Source organism: Amblyomma maculatum, chromosome 5, assembly GCF_055883805.1.
Source record: "Amblyomma maculatum isolate TAMU_Amacu chromosome 5, ASM5588380v1, whole genome shotgun sequence".
Lineage (NCBI taxonomy): Eukaryota > Metazoa > Arthropoda > Arachnida > Ixodida > Ixodidae > Amblyomma > Amblyomma maculatum.
Window position 1 is genome coordinate 60,163,641 of NC_139348.1, and position 23,300 is coordinate 60,186,940.

At 42.4% G+C, this 23,300-nt stretch overlaps 1 protein-coding gene across 1 annotated transcript; it reads right to left on the reverse strand.

Annotated features, from left to right (window-relative positions):
• Positions 1–1,782: 1,782 nt before the first annotated feature.
• On the reverse strand, positions 1,783–6,779 carry LOC146188396 (uncharacterized). The gene is made up of 3 exons (XM_084605042.1): positions 6,651–6,779; positions 5,420–5,550; positions 1,783–2,120 (listed from the first exon to the last, which is right to left on the reverse strand). Exons 1-3 carry the CDS (start codon positions 6,777–6,779, stop codon positions 1,910–1,912), a joined length of 471 nt encoding a protein of 156 aa, XP_084461168.1. The 3' UTR covers positions 1,783–1,909.
• Positions 6,780–23,300: the final 16,521 nt, after the last annotated feature.

The following is a 23,300-nucleotide window of genomic DNA, read 5'->3' on the forward strand; positions in this document are numbered from 1 at the left end:
TACTATTATTAAGAAATTGGGTGTTAACCTTTGCCTTCACAGTGAAAGGCGAGAGCGTCATTTCTCAAAAGTCCGTATCAAAAGTTCGTAATTTATTTAGGACCAGCATTAAATAATTATAAACAAAAAGTTTTAATCGTTCTAGTAATATATATCTATTTTTCTTAAGTAGACAAACAATTCTGCACAATGTTTTATGCAGGAGAAGAGAATCGCAACTGGTTTTTACGCATTCAACAATGTCAATGGAAACTTCACTGTAGGCTATTTTGGGCAAGACAACAGTTTTGCTCTTTGGCGAGAACACCACTTTTGTCTTTGCAGTGTTCCCAAGTAGTCAGTTCTGATCCATCCAGTCTAAAACCAGTTTTGAGACCTCAGTGGTTACAGTCGGTGATAGCAACTAACAACATATCGTCTTGAACAGTGGTCGCGATGCTCAGGGGGAATGCCTATTTTTATAGCAGAATATTCATCAATGCGAAGCAATGTGGGATTTAATTGCGATAGTTTTTTTTTGCCTTCTTTATTCAATAGATCTGACTTCTTAACAAGATTAGTCTGGTGAGAACACTCACCTCTAGATAAATCCACTTAATTGCAGATTTATGTTGCTAATGCTTGTGCAACAAATGCCAAATAAAAAAAATAAACTCTTGAAATTAAAATGAAACTTCAGAAAAATGAAGGCAGTTATCATCAAGAACCCAGCCCATTTTCATGCTCGCTTTCTTTGAGTAGACAAGATTGTCATCATGAGGTCGATGGCGGAGGCTACAGCAGACAAGCGATCAAAATGTGTTGTGTGGTTCCAGCACTCGCCGCTGGGACATGGTGGCGTCGGTAACATACCGTGAGCCATCTTCATTTTGAACAAATTACCAACCAGCGAACAAAATTGGCGGAGCAAACATGGGCGAAAATTTACTCGTAGGCTAACCACAACGTTGAGGGCGAAAACATTCGATCTGACATGAATTGATTACTTGTGGCAGCGTTCTCATCTCTCATTATGCGCAGGGGCTAGAAGATGTTCACCTTACTTAGAGATGTGTATCAGGCTGGTATTTCATGACGCTCTATTCAGTCTGAGGCTGTTTATGTGCAGCTGTGAATATCCATCGCACCCTGGCAAGCATCGTTAGAACTTTTTTAGAATCAATCTTAGCTAGAAATACACCCTCCAGGAGGAATTGGCACACCAGCTATAACTGGTTACTCCCCGAGCCCTCAAGTGCGTTGTGCTGATTGAACGAAACTCGTTCCTTTTGTTAACATGCAACAGAGAATGACCATTTGTTCTTCCGAAATGCGGTCCGAAAATAATGAGTTTGAAGCATTAATCGCTCGTTGTCAACACATGTATTCCTTACCCTGATAATTGTCACATCGTAGTCGCACGTCGAAGTTTCAATTGATATCAACATGGCTGAGGCGACCAAGTCAAAGGCAAATCCCGGAAGCTGACAGTATTGCGACATGGTATACATGCTTTATTCTTGTGGCCCATTCAAAATACCCAGCAACTCACCAGCAGTCAGGGAACCGACCGTAAATACAGATTAGAGCAGCTTAATACCAGCTAACGTGCAAGGTGTTTTTAAAAAAATGTTTATTTTGAGGCAATTTCATCACGCAACTGAAATATATTAAGTATAAAAGATCTGTAACAATTGCCTCCCTGAAGAGAAATATAAAAAAAAACAGTGCTTTTAAAATACGCTATTACCAAAGAGGTAAAGTTGCAATTGCTATAACTCCGTCTATGCAAGACACGCAGCAACAGTTCTCCTACAACTCCTAACAAACTAGCATTAACAGAACGTAGTCAAGCTTTCTGCGGCAAAGAACTAGGGCAAACATGTTTACGCTGGGAGTCCTTTCACTGAATAGTTCAGTGCAGTGCAGATCACCAGGGCCATTTATGACAACCAAGCAGTAGCTCAGCAATGAAAACACAGGCTGCCACCAGGCAGCAGGCGCCCCACAGGTAGAAGATTGAGATCATGTCGCCGAAGCGTAGCTTGCCGTCGCTCGCCTGTCCAGTGCACTGCTCAAGTGGCGGGCTCAAATGTCTGGTCTGGAAGGCCCTGATCCCGCTCTCGTCGTAGCTCACCACACTGCACACCGCATGCGCGGGGGGCACAACGAGGGGTCAAACCTCAATACGAAAACTGTTGCCAGCACTTCAATAAAGTTAAAGCAGGAAAATGTAAAACAATACTACGAGAAACATGAACGGAATGTTTTATACCTTAAATAGAACACAAAGGCATTACCACATCCATGTCCAATAATCCTGCCATGTACAAAATGCGGATACAACACTCTGGTATACATATATTTTTTCATATAACGCATATACCCTCATTTCCTCTGCTAAACTTATCTACTGTGAAAATAATTTGGGCTACCACAGAGGATCTGCTAATTCTTCTTGCCCCGACTACATATGCAATGAGCTCCCATTCTTTCCTGACTTCCGACAGAGACCCAGTATGTCCGGTTGTTCCTTTTCACTCGACTCTCGGGTTGTTGCTCATTATGCACTCGTCGCTTTCCTAAGATGAATCGGCTCCGCCATTTTGAGTTTTAAGCACTCTCGTTAACGGTCATGTTTCAGCCATGTTTAATACCGGCAAAAATATGCAGTTACATGTCTTGGTTCGTTGGTCAAACGTTGCGTTTCTCGGTGAGGGTGGGATGGTGCCATGCCGATGAGCAATAAGGTGACAGGCTCTCTCCGACGGCTCTAGATGACTGTTCACATTTGAGCTGCGTCAAACTTCAAGGTCCTGCTCGCGAAACTGTAGCTTCGGCAGTGAGATGCTCAGAGGTTGCTATTTTTTATTTAAACTATGTGTCTATTTTGCTACGGCACATCATGTTACACTCGTAGTATGTTGCAAAATCCAGAAAGTCTGCACAGATATAAAGAGATGTCGAATAGAATAAGCAGTCATCTACCAAAGGCGAAATCAAAGGATGCTTGGTATTCTTCAGACATCTTCATAGAGGGCAGTGCACTCCTGCAACTGTTAATAGTAGAAAGCCAGTTTAGCAATGCGGTTCAGCCCAACGCAATAGCAATATGTCAAAATCATTCTTTGTAGACCTTTGTTACGTTAGGTTTGCCGCATTGTTGTTCAGTTCTGCCTCCATCAATGAGTCCAACCTAGAAATACAGATTAACTATTCACTGTGATTTTACTAGAATCATGGTTCCTTCTATTGCGATCACATATCTTTATTTCTCTTTAGCACTGACGTGGACAAACGTACCTGTGTTCCACTGTCTTGATACAAATATGCACGTATTTTTCTGGCACTGCGAGCCTAAGGTCCAGGTACTTAGCAAGACGTGGGAGGGGACACACATAGAATAATGTATATATACACAGTTCAAAATGCAAAATTAAGGCTAAAGCATAAAGTAAAAATTAGTTTTGGGTTAGCAACGGCGGAAAGTTTTTGCCAGCTACATTATTCCTCTATCAAGCCCTATCAGTGCAAAGTTCTACATTACTGGCGACAGTTAAGCTCATCCTTTAAGGGTATGACGCGAGAGCGTAGCTACCAGCCCAGATATAAAGTCACGCTTCAACCTATAGTCGTGCCCGCGTGTCATATGAGTAACGAGAATATAAACGGTACTGGCAGGCTGCTTCTGATATTGACCTCCCGTATGAAATAAGCGACCAGAGTTGGCAGCCCCTGCCCATGCCATGCTCCTGCCCACGTTACAACTGGGCAGCTCCTGCCCAGGAGTAACGTGAATTCAATTATCATGCCAGGCTTATTTTGTTATCACAAGGCTGTAGCTGCATCTCTTGACGGTGTAGCTGCGGCCACCCGATGTCTCGCTTTGACTGTCGGAGTTTTGCTTTCACAACAAAATAATGGGTTTTTAAGCTGCACTGCTGCAAAAAATGCACTGCTGTGAAAGCAACAAGAACACAACAATGGTTGTACAGCGGGCGCAGGCTTGGATCTAAACTAAAATGCACAGAATTGAGGCAAGAACTCTACCATCTTGCGCAAGCGTGGTATGACACCATTCTGTGGATGGCGAAGTTGAAAGGCTTGGAGAGGACAAAGACGGCCTCCTTAAGAAAGCAGTGGATGTGTCAGAGACTAGGTGACTAAAAGATTAAAAAGCATGGTGTTCATAAACAGGTATTCATGGGCAACTAAATACTGCCGGCACATTCCACTGGTCTGAACAGTTGAACATGCGAAACCAGGTATTGAAAGACCATACACATTTTAAGGCGCTCATGACTTAAAACAGTACTATTAGGCCACTTAGGCATATAAAACGGAAATATACGCAATATGGCTAACCATACATTACTTTATCGGGTTTACCACCCATATTATGACATGTTTTCCGCTGCAAATGCAGCTGAGGAGAATTTGCCTCTGATATCGCATTTATTGTAACGAATCCGTGAATGTTTCTATGTTTGCTATAAATCAATGGTACCTTCATTTTTAGTTAAAATGTTTAAATCCAGGGGTACGGGTCACACAGCGGCAGCGCTGTGTCGTTAAGTCCGCCAGGTGTGCTGTGCAAGTATTTCTTAGAGAGGTTTGTTTGCTTCGCAGAGAATCGCTTCAAATTTCCGGCGCTCAAGGCTTCGATGTACGAAGTACTGAAATAAAAATGGGCGTGTTCGCTATAGCGGTATCTTAAGGGGGGCGACAAACTGGTTTATAACTGAGTTGTATGAATTTAGGCAACTGCGTTATGAACCTAGTAAAGTGCATTTGTCGAAACTACCAAAGGTAATGGGCTTTTTGACATACCGTACTGCAAGGCACTTGAATAATTGATGCCAAACGGAGTAGGTTGACAAATCCATGGGCTGTGATGCGCCCCACCGTTCGGGTGCATTGGAAATTAGGCTGTACGCCGATATATGGCTATCCCGTGAGGATCGAGGACCAGTCCACGAAAATAGAACCGCGTAGACGTAAGAAAACAACCACGGTAATAAAGGGGGATTAGGAGAGAGGTAGTTTACAGGTCAATTCCGACGAGGTGTAGAGAATGCTACCACCGAAAGGGAAGTAAACTATATGAGGTCAGGATATATATGATTGTTTTGCGGATCACTTGTGTTTCTCTGAGAAAGTAAACATACTCTCTAAGAGCTATGAAGATGAAACTGGATTTGGCGTAACACGTCTGCTTCCATAACCCCTACATCTCTGTCAAGGTTAGGGATTCCTCTGAGCTGCTTGCTGGCATTAGGCCAATTTTATAGCTGTGACTAACCTTAACCTGCCTGTCCTCAATATCGTTGGATGCTGGAGTAAAGGCTTCCAGTTCCTCGACGGCTGCGAAGCGCACGCTATCAACCGAGCGCATCCCCACACAAGCATGGGCTCTCTTTGTGCTCGCGTAAGTACTTACAAGTCTTTGATGTGCTGCTTCAGCGCACTTGGTAGAGATGGGCTCAAGTATGAAACAAACATCCAAGTGTTCAGCTTTTCCTCAGCAAAGTAGTATTCGCCAACTTGTTTTCCCCTGCAGAATGCTGTCGCCTGCAAGAGGTGTAGGATATATTGTTACAGGCGAAGAAGAAGAAGAAGCAGGCTCACGCTATTCCCGCCATTTTTCATCAAGGCGAGAATTTCGCACTAATGTTCTTACTTTCCTGGATCATGTTCATCACCTTCTGTTTTCAAAACCTGGTGGTCGTGCAAACACGACTTTGTTGTTGTGTCTCTCAACTATACATTTGTCTTTACAGTCCTGGTCTTGCAACGTCTCCATTGTGCCAATATTGTGATGAACCAGAAGCAATTGTACATTTTTTTGCTCCTTCGTCGCCGATACACATTGCTAAGGAGGCGGTTTTAGAAATGTAATTAAAGAGCCGTCAGCGGTTGTTCTATCTCTAGGCGCTTCTACGGTATAACGTGCCGATCAGAATGTATGCTCTGTCGTAAAAAAATTACTACTAGAATTAAACCGTTTTTTATCATAACCGATCGTTACAATTTTGTCTTTTATTCATAATATACTGCCTGTTATTACTAATTATGCATTTATTTATAATTATATTGCAATTATGTTAATCTCACTAATTGAAATTTCAGAAATCCCAGATCGGCCCCCTCAACAATCACTCAGCGTGAGCGAGATTTTATCAAAATTATAATCTGAGTTCTTTACAATGAAGTTTTAGAAACTGCAATCACCGCCTCATTGTGGCCAATCCCCTTAGTGAGTATGCGCCATTTTATGAGGACAACAACAGCATTAAACGTAATCTACCATCGGCATGGTCATGTTCTGTCTCCTTTATTAATCGGCTAGCCCCCTCGTAACATTTTGGTGGAGCATGTGTGGTACATTCATCTCACGTCACTGGCTCGGAGCTTAAGCACCCACTGTTTCCATCTTAAGGAGTGGGTTACTGGGATGATACATAGGCTGGCTTCTCGCCAGCCTGCCCGACTCGATCCGACATCGCCGTTTTTCCCACGCTCAGTCGTCCGCCGTGACCACAAAACACGAAGACAGGTAGCCTGATGGTAAGACTTCACCGACTTGAGACACCACCAACACGCGAGGACACATCACAAGGCATAGTGCACGAAAACCTCACCAAAAGCTCCGACCAGACGAACACACTAACCTCAGACAACACTACTTGTAAGGCCATCGCCCCCGCCTGTGCCGTTTGATGAGTGCCTGGTAACCAGTCGTCAAGCCCTGGTGACCGGTGCAGCGAAAGCTTCGTGGACCAGGCTTCATCGGTCATCATGTCCGCAAGTTATTACCTTCTTATCTTGTTTCTTCACCCATTCACACAAGATGATCATCATGTCACATATCTGATCAACTTTGGCTTCTTCGTCCACCGATCAGGCCGATCATTCTGTGGGCCCAGGTAATGTTAGGGGCGAGGGAGAAGCGGGCACTGGCGTGAGTAGGCGCGCGTGCGCTAGTTCGGCCGTCTTTCATTACACGTCATCTGCCATCGCCCATTGGTCAAGTTCTGTCTCCTTGCTTCATCGCCTCGTATCAATATTACGGGCCTTTTGCGGAGGTAGGACGCTAATGTTTCGTCACGCGGGCGTTTTTAGCCGGTATGTCCTTTAACATGCGTTGAAACGGAAAGAAATTAGCTCGCTTCCTCAACCATACCTGCCTCTTTCAGATAAAGTTCAGACGAAATGACAATGAGCTGCAGTGAGAACTCTGTCAGTATATTACCTTTTTCGATTTCTTTACAGCAACAAGCGCACCTATTATCACCTTTCAATAAGCAGCTCTCGTAGGTTCTTTCCACATGTGAAAATAAAGTGCAAGATGGCGTAGGACTGCTATCACTGCTTAAGTGTATATCTGATACAGCGGCAAAGATAACGCTGCAAAAGTTAAGATAACCTTATTACCGATTTCCCAAAGGACTTTGCAGCATGCTCTTTATTTTGTGTTTGTAGATCAAGAATAGATGTTAGCTGTCCAGCAAATTCATAACGCAAAACTCACTAGCCGCCAGTTGAAAGCTTAGGTTCATTTCTGCTGGTTACCAGTGATCTGTTTGCCAACGCAAAAAATCGGAATGCCCCTAACGCGGAGTCCACAACCGCCAAGACGTCAGACAGTGATTGCTTGAAATTGCACTAGGGCTGCGTGTCATGCCAAATCTCCATTTCAGGATGTGTTTTGCCGCTATTTCAGCTGTTACAAACGAACGCTATGAAAGCGTTTGAATGTGTGCAGAGATTGTATGCGGTATTCCTAAACGATATGCACAGGCGAAGGCTACTGTACTTCCACGGGGCCAATGGCTGCCCTTCTAGGCTAAGCTGTCTCCCTGTGGTAGCTTGAAACAGCTTTTTTGTACGTATCAGCATGTTAATATTCCACTGTAGAATGACATCTTTGTGTGAATTTCTGGCAGTGACTTAGGATTAAAAACTTTGCTTTTTAGAAATTCGTAATGGCTTTTTTGCTTTACCAGCAGCCAGAATACTTGGAAAATACGACCGACATTTGAAACTGTCACGGCACATGAAATGTACTTCGATTTCAGCTGATATAGATCACCTGGCCGTTACCATTGCTTGTCTACTCTACGCATGTTAATTTGATGGCATCAGGTGCTTTGATTTTAGATCGAAAACTTGACTAATGTTAAGCTATTCCACAGTGAATCGAAATACTGAGAGCGCGCATTTGTGCAAGCCCAGGCGCAAGTTAGTACTAATTACTGGGCTAGTGTGTCCGCTTTCCACCATTAGAAAACACCCTATCTTCTACACCGCGAGAACAGACAAGCACAAAAGGTGAGTAGGCAGACTAACAGAGCACTGTATTCGTCGGTCATCTCGTCTCTGTCAATGGCTGTGTTCGTGCTGTTGAAAAGAGGAAGGGAACTTTTCACGGTTTGGTGTGTATAATAAAGTTAATATCTCTACCTTAATGACTGGTGGAGGTCAGTAGTCAGTAGTAGATTCCCTTTTACGCCGCGAAAGAGTGCATATATATGCAGTCTTGTAATGGTACATTGGTGCCCTCCGGTTTCCTATAAGTGTCTTCATAGGTGGTTGTGCACAATAAATTCAAAATCACTACCTTAAAATTTTGTGGAGCTTACGAGATAGTGTCGGAAGAAAAAGGAATACGTGCCTGTACTTGGAGAAGACCATCGCCGTGCACTATAGCAGCCCTGCCTTCGGCAACATTTGTGAGCATCTCGTCGCTGAATTGGAGGAAGCCGTCGAGCAGGCTTCCATGGCTCCGCATTATTCTCCACAATTTTTGAAAGTCCTTTCTGGTGCTGCGCTGCGGGGGATACGAAATGATATACTATGGTTTCTTCAGCGTCTTCAGTGAGTGGCGAAAGGCTCCACTTAAATCGGTAAATGGGAGCCACTGTAACATGGAAAATTTGAAGTTACAGGGGCAGAGATTGGAAATAAAGCATCTCGCTTTGGCAAAATTGGCAAAAATATCACAATGGTTCTAGTTCATTTCTCTTAAAGTCTGAATGCAGAAGGTAGATGCACAAGCTTGAAAGCAGTTGATGCATCGTAAAAGGGATTAATGCGTAACTGATTAAGAAATTTATCATTTTTGTCGGAGCAAAATTGTAAACTTTTTGCATTTTCTTATTAAGCGTCACATTAGAGTGAGACCATTGTGCACGTTCCGTGCATATCTCCCCGTGATGCATAGGGAGAATGGCGTTCCTGTTTGTTATTTCTGGAACAGTTGAAAATTATCTACGCATGCGCTATACGTGATCACATTAAGGCAGATTTCGCAACTATACTGCGAATGATTGTGTAATAAACAAATAAAGCATTTATCCAATTTGGAAAAGTTTAGAGTAACTCTGACAAAGCTTTTTTTTTAAGCTCTGATATTTGCACACGTTCGAGAGACGACAAAGAGTGGCTTTTTGGTATAAGAGTTAAGGAGGATTAGGAAAGAAAAACTAGGCAAATCCTATACATGTAGGTGCTGTACATCTCTAAACAAATTTCAAGGGAGGCTTGTTATCCTCAGCCGTTCAATAGCGTCAAGTGCGGATAAATACAAGGATACAGGAAAAGGAACGCCACCTATTTTACGTTACATGTTCTTCAAAGGCAGATGTGGAAGTTAACATCACGCTATGAAGGAGCACTAATTTGCCGCCCACCTTTAGCATTCCTTCGATCACTGACTTCCCGATTGAGTACGGGATCAGTTGCCCCTCTTCCGCCCTGGCATTGAGGTCAGCCACCGTAGATATTTTCTCCACCTCGGAGCGAACCAAAAGGCAAGCTCTCATTTGACCGGCGAAGGCGTTCATCAGCACCACCACGGCGATCCACCAGACAGCGCTCAAAACTCGCACAGGTGCCTCTTGCGGAGTTTCCGGTGACGCTGCGATAGCGAAATACGGCAACAGCTATAAATAGTTTGCCTGCTCATCATGTAGAGAAAGTATCCTAAAAATCACAAGCACTAATCTTAATGGAGCAAACGATTCATCAGCTAAAGCTCCTACAGCTTCCAGTTTGCCACACAGCCCTGCATTGTGCACTCATGTTGCGTTTTATGCTATTCAATTCTTAATCCTAAATCTCTAACTGACACGTTAGGCTCGCTTTGAGTTCATTCCATGACAGCTGCTGTCTTCGGGGACATTGCTGTGCTCCCAGTACAATATCCTAAGCCGTTCAAATACCTCAAAACGTTTTGTTAACCTCATGTTTTTCATCGCACTCTCTCCCCTCTCTTCCCTCACCCTTTTATCAAGGGTGAGGTTTTTTTGCTATTTTCTTTGCTCTATACTCACTGGGCCATTAGCAACTCATTAAATATATTTCGATAGTTTCATTACACTGATCATGCCTTTGTTGGATGCGAGTTGATATTATATTAATTATACACAGTTCACTTACACCTGTGAGAGTGGAATTTCAGTAAAATCTACTTTTATTTGCATTTGTCCGCCACTGCATGCAGAAATCTAGTTATTTCTTCAGTTATTAGTGCGTCACGGATTACCATATATATTTCGATTTTAAAATTCCGCATTGCATGATCAAACCAATCATACAACATTTAGCTGTAAAAAGACAGCACTGAAACAATAAATCCCCTTTAGTATAGCTGAATACGACTAACAGGATGCAGGCCCTAACTAAGGCTTCCCGGTTCAAAAGTCAGGCTTTCTTAAAAGGCTAGAAGCAATGGTAGCACTTCCGTTCTTCAGGAGTTTGAGAGATTTAGTTGTTTCCATTGAACGATGGGCTGCATTTCGCTGACTATCGCTGTTACTTCTACTGTATCTGTTCAGCAATCGCCTACTAATGTGTCTCGGTGGCTGGCGCTAAAGAAACAGTGTTCAACAGTGTTAACTGAGAATTAGTATTTGAGATTTGTAATGTATATCACGGTCCCTTAGTGTGTTTTTGAGCACAGCTGACGTAACCAAAAAATTTCACTATGGCCTTGTAACCTTTGTCGTCTAACTGATGTGTCACTAATCGCTTGAAATGTTTGGACTGGTTCTCGATTTGAATAGTACTGTGTGCTCCCAGGACCAATCCTCTTTATAAAACGCAAACAAATTGTACCATTTTAACAGCACAACGCCATTGTGTGTGCAGAAATTGGACCTTTATGTATAAGCAATTATATATAATTCCTTTTCCCAATTATTGCTAACACAGCTCATGGCGGCCATGTGAAGCATTGCGTACACCCATAAAAAGCATGCCTTGAAGAGGTCAGCTTTTTAACAATTTCGTTTTGCTAACAGCATTTTTATGCTTATTGTTAAAACGTAGCGTCAGTAAGTTAGGCATGAGTTTCACCTGATGTGCCACAGATTGCGACAGCAACGCAGAATGGCAGATATGTGAACAGAAAAAGTTCCTAAATAGCTTGGACTTATCTCAGCAGGACGCAGGTCATTGCCTTTCTGGCAAAACGGAGCACGTATTTTCTGATTTCTCTTAATTTCTTAGGACTGGTTTGTTTTGTAAGATTTAGCGTCCCAATGCGACTCATTCTATGAGAGTACAGTAGTGGAGGGCTCTACATGTGTATATCACCAAGGGTTCTTTTACCTGCAGTGACATCGCACACCACAAGCAAGCCTGCTTTTCGCCTCCACCGAAGACGGTCGCCGAGGCCTGTATTCAATCCGCCACTTTTGTGCACAGCACAGTATCCGAGTTCCCTAATCATTTTGCAACTCCGGCGGGTTATTGTTCACGACTATTACTGCTCCCGTTTTAGTCAAAGTTTGAGGCAACGAAAAAAACAACAACCAAAACATGATTTTTCATACACATGCCTCGGTGCTACACGGGGAGCATGAGAGTGCGTCTATTTGCTTGATTTTCAGGCACAATGGATGATGCGTAACATGAACGTAATGTTTTTACTATATATTGTTATATAACCAAAGGGAGCAAATTATTTTAAAAGGCATGGTGTACTTTTGAGCCATATGCCCGTGTGTAACCCGTGACAAAGGAATAATAGCCATTATCGAAGTTACCCATTGTTCCTTCATAGTTTCATCGGTTTATGCGGAAGACTGCAAAAAAGTGTGAAACTTTGTCTACGTGCTGCAAATTTTTAAGAGTTAGAACACATTCTCATATTAATGCCGAAGCCAATTTTTTCGAATACTGTTATAGGGCTTGCGTTTGTTATTTGGTGATTGTAGTCGTTGCTCTGAAAAAAAAATTTGGAGGGCCACTCAGACTCCGCTCTTTAAGACTATGACGCGATATCGGTACTCTCCCGTGTGCTAAGTCTCCTTGCGGGCCTTAGTCTGTGTGGCGTTTGCTACTCGCCCGATTATTCCTCTCCTATTTTTTAAAGTCTAATATTCAACATGTTATGTGCACTGCCGTACAACAGTATGTGGAATGCCACCCGACATACATACAACGCCCTGCTTATCCAATACTCACTAAGGAACGCGCACGACCTAGGACTAGTGTGTCTGACTAAAAATGCTCGATTCCAGAAATTATCATTTTTGTCACACCCTCCCATTTGAAAGAAAGGCGCCAGTGGGCTGCTCATGCCGGAACCGCCATGCCATGTGATCATGTGAGATCATGCAACCGTATGGCCAATTAGTTCCAATCAAGACGGGCGCCCTCTAATATTTGTCAGAGCCATGCGGGTGATTTATCACTCACAACGCCTATGCTGAAGCCATTTACTGGACAACAGACTAAACGTTATCGGATCAGAAAATAGATTGCTCAAGAAGCAATTGGAAACTATTGATCGCATCACAAAAATACGTCTTGAGTGGCTATGCATTCAAAAAGATGATCCCAAGACAATTTTTTATGTCCCAATTTTGTTTTTAAAATATTCTTATGCGAGATGAACTAGTAACCATCACATCTAAACAATTATTAACGATTGTTAAAATTTATTTAGCTCTGTCTGGGCACTTTCTTGTCAGCGTAGTCTCTCAATATATTCATGAGTATTGGTCAGCAAAAGAGATCACTGACCCACCAACAAGACATGCCGTTTTTGTCTCATACTAATTGAAGAAATAGTATAAATTTAAATAAATAATCAGAATACACGTTTTAGAAGGTGATTTCTCAAAAGCCTAAATTACACTAACTGACCTGACTGTAAAATGGCAGTTTCTTCCCAGTTCTTCAAAAGTTTGCACATATTACAGACAGACAATGTCAAATGTGGATACTCAAAAAAGGAGAGTCGACTTCAAAGTGAAGAGATGCAGTTTCCTTTGCCATTTCTTATACCTACGTTATAGATCAACACGGTATTTTGTTTCATCATCATCATCAGCCTGACTATACCCACTGCAGGGAGAAGGCGTCTCCCATATTTCTCCAATTAACCCGGTTCTGTGCTAGCTGCATCCACTTGACCCCTGCGAACTTCTTAACCTCATCCGCTCACCTAACTTTCTGGCGCCCCCTGCTACGCTTTCCTTCCCTTGGAATCCAGTTTATTACCCTCAGCAACCATCGGTTATCCTCTCTTCGCGCTACATGTCCTGCCCATGTCCATTTCTTCTTAATTTCCACTAGAATGTCGGTAACTTGAGTTATTTCTCTGACCCCCTCTGCACGCTTCCTATCTCTTAATGTTACCCCTACAATTTTTCGTTCCATAGCCCTCTGGGCAGTCCTAAACTTAAGTATTTTGTTTGTCTCATGACAAACCAGTCCCCCCCCCCCCCCCTACTCAAGTTGTGAAAAAAAAAAATAACTCAGATATGCTCTAAAACTTAGCATCTCTTTGTATTGCATCACAAGAATGCCAGCGACATCTCTGCTTCTCTCAGTTCGCAAGGTACGCTAATGAGGACTTGCCTTCGCACAGCATATTCTCTAAAAACATATGAAAGTAGTGATTCCACACTTCGCTGAAATTGGTCGTCATTCGCATCATCCTTCGTGACGCCATTTTCAGCAGCGATGCGATGAGTGAGAGTAGCAGCATGGAGCACAGAAGGTAGATCCACACCTGCAGGAAGGAAGGCTGTTACATTTGAGGCAACAAACCTTGTGGGACGCGGAGTGTATGATTGAGCTAGGGCAGATATTTGAAGCGATAGCTTCACAACGCTTAGTAAATCTGGGTTTCGCCCAGTGTTTCGTGTGTTTCCCAGATCACAGCATGTATCTCAGGTCCTGAACAACAGGCATATTGTTACGAGAAACATTCACAGTCCGACCGCTGTCCGCCCCACTAACGATGATCACAGCACAGATCTCAGCACCCGTCTGCGTGGTCTTCTTCCGGGAATCTGTCGCACTTTTTTATAGTCAGTACGACCAGCGAATATCGGTAAGTAACACTACTTCCCTGGGGAAAAGCACAGTCCCTGTTCACTCTACGTTAGTGAAACAGAACATGCATAATAGGGATTCGGCGGGACACATCCACGATTTCGGAAGATGGCGCTCTAGACGAGGATTACGGATACACAGATTCAACGTCGTATGTGACGTCGGTCACGAGGCGCAAAACTCGGTAAGGGCCTGAGTAACAGGGCAAACGTTTTTCGCACAACCCCACTCGATGGTACGGGAGCTTTTTTTCAATTTTGGCTACTATTCCTAGTGCTAAAGCACTCTATAGACAAATTTCAGCCCATTACGTGTATATGCGCAAACGAGAGCCATTCACGCCACCTGTAGCTGCTTTCTGATGTGATGGTGCTGTTGCTTATGGTGATCTACCTAGAAAAAGCTTGAAATTACTAAAGACGGTGATAGCAGCTCGGTATTGGCTAGCATTGTGGAATCGCAGCTCATCGCCGCTCGCGTGTTTATTTGGCGATGTGCAACGGCTCAAACTACTAGCATTGCTGAAGAAAGTGCCCGTCTCAATTCATGCGCTCATTTAATTCTTCGATTTCACCATCCGAGAACTAGGAGGTTTCTATGTTCACTAGAGGATTACTGTATTCTCTAATGGAATGTCAGGCGAAACAGCCTCGTAAAACTAGTGAAAAGCTTCAATCTGAGGCCATGCCCGGGAATGGAAACTAAGACAAATGGGCGGTTCCTTTGCCATACATATACACGGACACATTCTGTGCTACTACAAAGGGAGAAAACAAAATATTGGTTCTGTTGCCGGTATATGCAAATATGCTAAACACAGAAAGCAAAAAAGTAAATATTGAGTTCCGGGTAGCTTTTAGTTCAAGTTCGCAGTATGTTGGTAGCATGAGAGCGCCTGATTTACCAGAAAGTATTTCATGTGCTGGTCTTCGTATTGGAGTTCTCATGATCTTATTTTCGGCTTTTCTTGTTAATTCTGGTTTGTTATTCATTGCCCTCTTCCTCCCTCATCTTCCACCTCCTATTGGCGAAAAATGGCTGTATCAAAGCTGTGGACGCATTCCTTCGCACGCTTTACTTTAAGAGGAGAAAGGTTTTATTGAAGCAAAGATTTTGCGCCAGATATGAATTATGATTACAATGAGGCTGCTTACGTATATGTTGCAATAAAGACCCCTAAAAGTGACTATAAGCTGCTTAAATAAAGTAGGCTTTGCTTCTTACAGACTGGTTTCTCTCTCAAAGATCTATCCTTCAACATAGCTGGAAAGGGAGCGTTAAATAGTGCTCAAATATTCCGAACGTACAACCACATGTGTCCACTTACTTCAACGTCGAAGGTGAGCAGGTAACCGGCGATATTGTTCTCCGTGGTAGACGTGCGGCCTGCTAAGATGACGACACTGGAGTAAAATACTCCGCTTGTCGGTTCCCCTAAGGCATCTCGGTGCAGGTGACGAGCCATCGCCGGGAACGTCATGTCAATTTCCTGGTGGGGTCAACCCATGCAGAGGGCCCACGGAAAAGGCACTTTAATGGCACATTGCTAGGTATGTTTAATAATGTAAGTTTGTCGTACGCTCGAAAGGAATATCAACAGGAATGTGGTCGTACGTCGATCAAAATTAACTCACCACAGCATATACATTTAGAAAGAAACGCGGTGCGTACATTTAAGGGGTTCTTCAGCGAGATTAGGTCTCTTACTGATATTGAAAAAGAAAAACCAATACTTTCTCATCAATTAAAGGACAGCTTATGGCATATGTTTAAATTCTATTGACAGGACACAGTGTGCGCAAAACGAGGTTCGTATAGGTAGACTGCGTGAAAAAAACGGGCAAATACGATACAGATTTTTTTAACTAAATTTTGTTATCCGAACGCTTGTGTGCTTCCACAAGGGCATATATCTTATATTTGTCAGTTGAAAGACTCTCAATGCGTTCTCCACTCTACATATAGGCGATTAGTTCTACCTGCTACCTAATACAGAGTCGCTGAGTGCCCAGTTGCTAGAAAACTACCCCTCACGAAGCGAAGATTAGCGACTCGTCTCTATAGCCACATTCCATGGTAAAACCTGCTCTGCGTCAATCTGTTGCCATCATTGATTGCATTTCTCCAGCGGTGTTCTTCTTGAGAATCATTTGCGCGTAATAGTCCTACAAAAGAGGAACTCAGTTTGATAGCGCTCATGTTGCGTAAATATTACACAGCTTACAAAACGTTCCCTCTTTGTCGTAATATTGCTGTTAAGTCGCAAAGGCTACTATTTTCACACGAAGGTATCCCATGGCTCTCCTACTTCGAGGATTTGAGGTCCAAAATAAAAATTAACAGTGCATACTCATTTTTCTTTCAAGTGTGGAATTCATTTCTCCTTTGGCTGGGTGTGTATGTCTTCTGTATGTTTGTAGTATGTATGTATGTATGTATGTATGTATGTATGTATGTATGTATGTATGTATGTATGTATGTATGTATGTATGTATGTATGTATGTATGTATGTATGTATGTATGTATGTATGTATGTATGTATGTATGTATGTATGTATGTATGTATGTATGTATGTATGTATGTATGTATGTATGTATGTATGTATGTATGTATGTATGTATGTATGTATGTATGTATGTATGTATGTATGTATGTATGTATGTATGTATGTATGTATGTATGTATGTATGTATGTATGTATGTACACTATTTGTAATGCTGCATTTTGTACGAATAGGAAAATCTTTAGATTCAACGCGAGAGGAAAACTTAGTGTGAGTGAATACGGTAATAACGCTGAAAAAAGTCTGATCATTTGGAAATATATGATACTGCTTTCAGGGGTAATTTGGAGACCAAAGGTCCAAAGCTAGAACTTGGTCGTGTAGCGCCTAAGGCAAGCTCGTTGCTCCTGACTACTTTTAGGCGCGACAACTTACAAGACCCCATACTCCAGAAAAATTGGCTATGGTTTTACCGGGGTTCTGGGCGAAAAATAGCGATTTTTCCTCTGGCAGGTGATTGTTTACAAGTTGCACGGCAGGTCACTTGTTAGTTGGAAGGTTGTGGTATGTCACTAAGTGGCACGACATGGCTGAGTTGGCGCCACTGCCAGCACTCTTTGCTTCGTTGAAAAAGGTGACTCATGTGGCAGCCAACAGTGACCACGGGATGCGCCGGCAGACATGCCTCGTTTAGTTCAAGTAGACATCTTTGTATGACTTTCTTTGAAACGAGTGTTTATTTCTAATATGCGTATCGCGGGAGGCCAGCGCATATTCTTATAGCTTCCGAGTGCTTTCCAAATAGTATGTGTGAAGGTGCACCTTTAAAGGGATAAATAAATTGATCACGCCTTCCTTTCGTCCGCTTCTTTGGGAACCATTGTTCGCGCTCATTAACATTGCTACATGCCTGTTCAGTAGTCTACTATATCTGCAAGCCCACACATACTATTGCGCACAACTTGAAGTTGCGGTATTTTATATTGAGCCAACTTATATTAATATAGAGCCACCTTATATTATTATATATTTCTACTTTACCTGTACTCGCCTATGGGGTTGAAACGTGGAGGCTAACCAAGAGGTATTTACTGAAGTTGAGGACAACGCATAGGGCTATGGAACGAAAAATGGTAGGGGTAACATTAAGCGATACGAAGCGTGCAGAATGAGTAAGAAAAATAACTCAAGTTATTGACATTCTAGTGGAAATCAAGAAGAAATGGGCATGGGCAGGGCATGCAAGTAGTGCGAGGGGAGGATAACCAATGGTCGCTTAGGGTAACAAACTGGATTCCAAGGGAAGGAAAGCGGAGCAGAGGACGGCAGAAAGTTAGGTGGGCGGACGAGGTTGAGAACTTCGCAGGGGTCAAGTGGATGCAGCTAGCATAGAACCGCGTTAATTGGAGAAATATGGGAGCGCCTTCGCCTTTAAGTGGGTATAGTCAGGCTGCTGCTGCTGCTGCTGATGATGATGATGATGACAAAACCAGTCTTACAGCGCTCTGCAACTTTATCGAATCCCCGTATGAAAAATTCTCCCGTCTCAACCGGTGGCTCATTTGCGTTGACACTGTGCGGAAAGCTTGCGCATTGTTCTCCCCTTCCTTACAAAGTAAATTTCACCATGGTGCTTAATTGGTTTCGCCGCGCATGAGGTGAAACCAGATCCATCTTCAATGAGACTAAGGAGCAAAAGACACAAGCATAAATTATCCGCCGAACGGCAGCAGTGCAGTCATCTAGCAGTATCACAGGAACGTTCCATGCTTGCCTCGGCGCTTTTAAACCGCAACGCGTTCCTCAGGCGACGACAGATGACGCCACAGCTGCCTTTTTGCTTGAAACTCTGCGCTGGCGTTTTTTGCTCATCTGCCTCGTCGCAGACGGTTCTGGTTTCTCATCACGCGCGGCCAAACCTAGTAAGCACCACGGTCAAACTTACATTGTAAAGAGGGGGACAACAACTCGCAAGCTTTTTGCGCAGTTTCAGAGTAAAAGAGCCTGCGGTTGAGGTTGGACAATTTTTCAAACGGAGGTTTGATAAAGTAGCAGGACACTATATAATTGGTCTCCTATTAGCGTTCCTGTGCTGGAGCTTTGAATTTGCGCTCAGTGGGAGTGAATCCGTGGTAAACAGAAGCCGGCCCGGGACATGACACTTCATATCTGCGGTGTTGATAATATACAGAGATCAGTTTTGGAAATAGGTATCTAAAGTGGAAAGACCGCCATGTATTATAGGTCTTCTTGCAATGTTTTGTGAAAATGATCTGCAAGTGCTTTTGCATATTTATTCAAGCTATAAAAAGTGCCTACCTTGACAAGGCAGCCGAAATGCGGCTTATACAATAAAAAGAGTAACAGTTCCTTGTGCGTTTTTTGAGTATTCCCGGTACTTTTTTGGTTTATTCAGACATATTATTTTTTGTTCGCTAATAATGTTTGTGCGTATAATTTTTATATCCTCAGTTTTACAGATATCCTTTTCAAGATATATTCATTTGCTTATTCTTTAGAGATGGGGCCGCTCATGTAGCAAATACTCACGCAGAAGTAATAATCTGATAGGTGGTTCACGCTTAAGCAAGATGTAATGTAGCAGGTATAAACGTGTTTGAGAAAAATACTTTCGTCAGGAGAATAGTGTAATTATCTATATAACACAGGGTATTACATTGTTCCCTGTATAGAACAGCACATTAGGTTTTTCGGATGCTGAAATGAGTCACGGAAGCCAGAACATAAATATTGCGTGCATTTGAAGCATTTTTGTGTTCGTGGTTGTGCTCTGCGATTATCAAAGTTTTTTGTAATCTTATATGCCATGAACACAAAACTACGTAGCCAAACCATGGCTCAAAACCGATGATACTACGTGGTTTTACACAGCACCCAGCGGCACTCAGCTAAGATGTGGAGCTTTCTGATCTGCATCAGGCGCGTCTGAGCTCCCAGATTTGTGTATGAATCTAAACTTATTCAGTTCAGTTCAGTCGTTCAGTCGCGTCCGACTCTTCATGACGCTATGGACCATGTCACGCCACGCTTTCCGGTCTTTCACCATCTTCCTAACATCACATAACTTCATCTGCAGTGCCTCGAGGATGCCATCTAACCATCGCGTTCGCTGCCTACCCCTTCTCCGGCGACCCTCAACCTTTCCCAACATCAAATCTTTCTCCAGCGACTCCTCTCTTCTCATCAAATGACCAAAGTAGCTGAGCTTTAACTTTAGAATTTGACCCTCCAATGAGCAGTCAGGGTTTATGGTCGACAATATCGACTGATTTGATCTTCTGGCAGTCCAAGGAACTCTCAAGAGTCTTCGCCAGCACCACAATTCAACTGCGTCAATTCTTCGGGCCAGCCTTTTTCACAGTCCAACTCTCGCATCCATACATCACAACTGGAAAGACCATAGCACGAGTTATACGGATCTTGGTTGGCAGACTAATGTCTCTGCTCTTTACTAGGCGGTCAAGGCTAACCATTGCTCTCTTTCCCAGAAGCAGGCGTCTCCTAATTTCATGGCTACAGTCTCCTTCCGAGGTAATCTTGGAGCCCAAGAAGAGAAAATCTGTCACAGCTTCCACTTCTTGTCCATTGATGCTCCAGGACTTGATAGGTACTTATTAAAGTGGTACTAAGCTTATTACTACAATGCAAAAAGGCTGAAAAATGTAAACAATTGGAGTGAGCGTGTTGCTTCCAGCTGTCCTTTAGCTCTAACCGTAGACTTTATTGTGCCATATCTCTACGAAACTCTGCTGCTTATATAAGAGCATGTTTATGGGCTGCTTCGTGACCAACACATTTCTTGGCCCCATTGATGCATAAATGCAGCCTCATTCATTGCGGTCTTTCATATGCTTGTGCATGCATTTATTGCTCACCCCAATTCCCTGTACACAGTAATTGGTGGATGTTCAAATGCATATAAAGCTCCTTATTAAAGCCGCATTGCAAGCGAGGGATATGAGGCAAATAAACGTATTTGAAGCAATGTATTATTGTACTCTGTGTACAATGTTTGGCAGCCTGGTTTATATTTGCCAGATAAAATTATAACAGGAGAGCGTGAATCACACAAGAATTTATTTAAAAACCCAGACAACCCTAGTTACAAATTTGTAAGCAGTTCTAATCCATGCAATTGACTGCGTTCATTTGGCTACTTCCGTATCTTTAATTTGGTTTTGTTCATAGCTTTCGTAATGTGGTACATGTTTCCAACATTAGAGATTTTCATGTCTCGAGGCTTTGTGCCTGGAATGAAGCTTTCATAATGTTAGATTAAAGATATTGAAAGCAGAGGTTTTTTAGATGATTTAAAAAAAAAGCATTGATTATGGCATGTCAAGCTTGGATAGGATGATACAGGCATCTTATAATAACTGAAATATTCTTATTACTTATAATGGGGGGGAGGGGGGGGGGGCGTAAGGTAAAGGCAAAGCAATAAATTTTGCGATGAGAACTGAAGGGTCGAGAGGGAGCCTCATTTCACAATCCAAGCCCACGGTTCGACAAGGGAACTTCATCGTCTGCGCCCACAAGAAGAGAAGTCTCTTTTTTGAAATGCTCTTATTTTACGAACTGGGGACAATGCTTGTTCAGTTCTATCAACCTGTCTAACCATTTTTCGCTCGTTCTAAATTGTTGTTAGTACAATGATTTGCAAATTTGTCTTGAGACACTGCTTCGGAATATCACATCGTAAACTGCGTGAGACAAATTAGGAGATGTTTAATGGTCACCAATTTCTTACGTCCTTGGGCGAGCGTTTGGACTGAGTAAAGGCTGAGATTTGGCCCTAACTTTCTATCTTGTGTAACTCATTGTGGCATAAATAATAGAGCCAATGCAGATGTGCATAAAATGGGCATAGAAGGCATACTGATGGCTGTTTGAAAAAGCTGTCAATGTATTAAAATTTTGTAACTTGCCATTATGTGATCCTCAATGAGGACTGTCAACTCATTTTGCTTATAAAGTGGATACAGAAACAGTAAACTTGCCACAACCTGTCAGGGCTTATATGCATTGCTGGCTTACTTCCAGATATTAATGAAGAGGGCAAAACCCTAACGTCAAAGCAAGTTTGAGTTGCGAGTTCAGGATATTAGTGTTCGAATGATCTCTTGGCACCCGGTGAGGCAAGGAAAGGTTTGCAGTAAAACATGCACTGAGGCCAAGGGGTAAAGGAAGCATATGAGAAAGGTGTTTCGAGGGAGGCCTCATAACGGTTCTTAGTAAAAGATAAAATGTGATCAAAGTAAAGAAGGCTGTGCTGGAGGCATCTTTGCTGAGGCAAGGAGTGTATAAAGAGTGGTTAATTAGGCACTGCTTTATTCCTGCGGGGAAAGAAACTTATAACATTCCTTTTTTCAGGGAGCGTTTTTATAGTGCTATGTTGCTTGTAATATTGTGACCAATTCATTGAATTGTGTTTTCTTCTAGGTCACTTTTGCAGAATAGTCAATGTCAACGATTAAAAGGTGAAGTCCAGACACGATGCCTGTGAACGGGAAATATTCTGTATGTCTCTTTTATTAGTGAATAAAAAATGTTTTTCTTTTTGTATTTACACCATCACTAGGCTGTCATATCCGTGCATAAAAGCTACGAATATAATAAACAGTAGAACCTATTTTGGTGTACATCTTTATACTGCATGATTCAAAACCACATCTCTGAGCTGTGCCAAGGCGCATGCAGGCCATTTTAGAGAAACAGCCGCCTTCCAAAGAGTTCATGAAAGTACAAGGCATCGAGGATGAGGTATACATTGCCAGGAATAATTCCGTCTGGAGATATTCGCTTCGCTCAGTCTTTATATTTTAGTGCTGTCCTACAGAATTGTTTTTTCTCCCTTTCAGCAGCTCAATAGATGCACATAGAAACTGATTATTAGCTAAGGCTATGCACTTGTGTAGAGGGCAATAAATGTTACCATATATTTATTAGGATTAAAAACAAAGCTTCCACATTTGTACATATCTATGCAAACACAATTTGCGCATCTCAAACTTGTCTATAGACATGCCAAGTTTAGAGATCTATTCTCTCAAATGCATTGTCTCCCTACTTTTTAAGCCCATTTAATTTCTGTGGCACAAATGTAAATTACCTGAACTTACCAATTTCCAAGGGTCACATAGAACAATTTCAATGCTAATTCGTTACTGTATATGCCTACTCCATAATGAATTAGCATTGAAAATGTTCTAACTGACCATTGGAAATTGGTAACTTGCACGTAATATTTATGGGTGCCATAGAAATGAAACAGGCCTAGAAAAGTAGTCAGACATCGAAATGAGAGAATAGATATCTAAACGTGAAATATGTCTATAAACAAGTTTCAGATCATAGACTCTCTATACTGAGTCTAAAGACAAACATCTACTGCTTCATAGACATTTGTCAATAAGCAATCTATAAACATGAGCCTAGACTA

Bases quoted from the DNA above. Each gene is read 5' to 3' on its own strand.
- LOC146188396 (XM_084605042.1), bottom strand. From the start codon at position 6,779: ATGATGACCGATGAAGCCTGGTCCACGAAGCTTTCGCTGCACCGGTCA. The intron at 5,551-6,650 runs GTTAGTGTGTTC...CACCTCTTGCAG, and splicing joins TACAAGTAGTGTTGTCTGAG to GCGACAGCATTCTGCAGGGG. The intron at 2,121-5,419 runs GTAAGTACTTAC...TGCGGTGTGCAG, and splicing joins AAGCAGCACATCAAAGACTT to TGTGGTGAGCTACGACGAGA.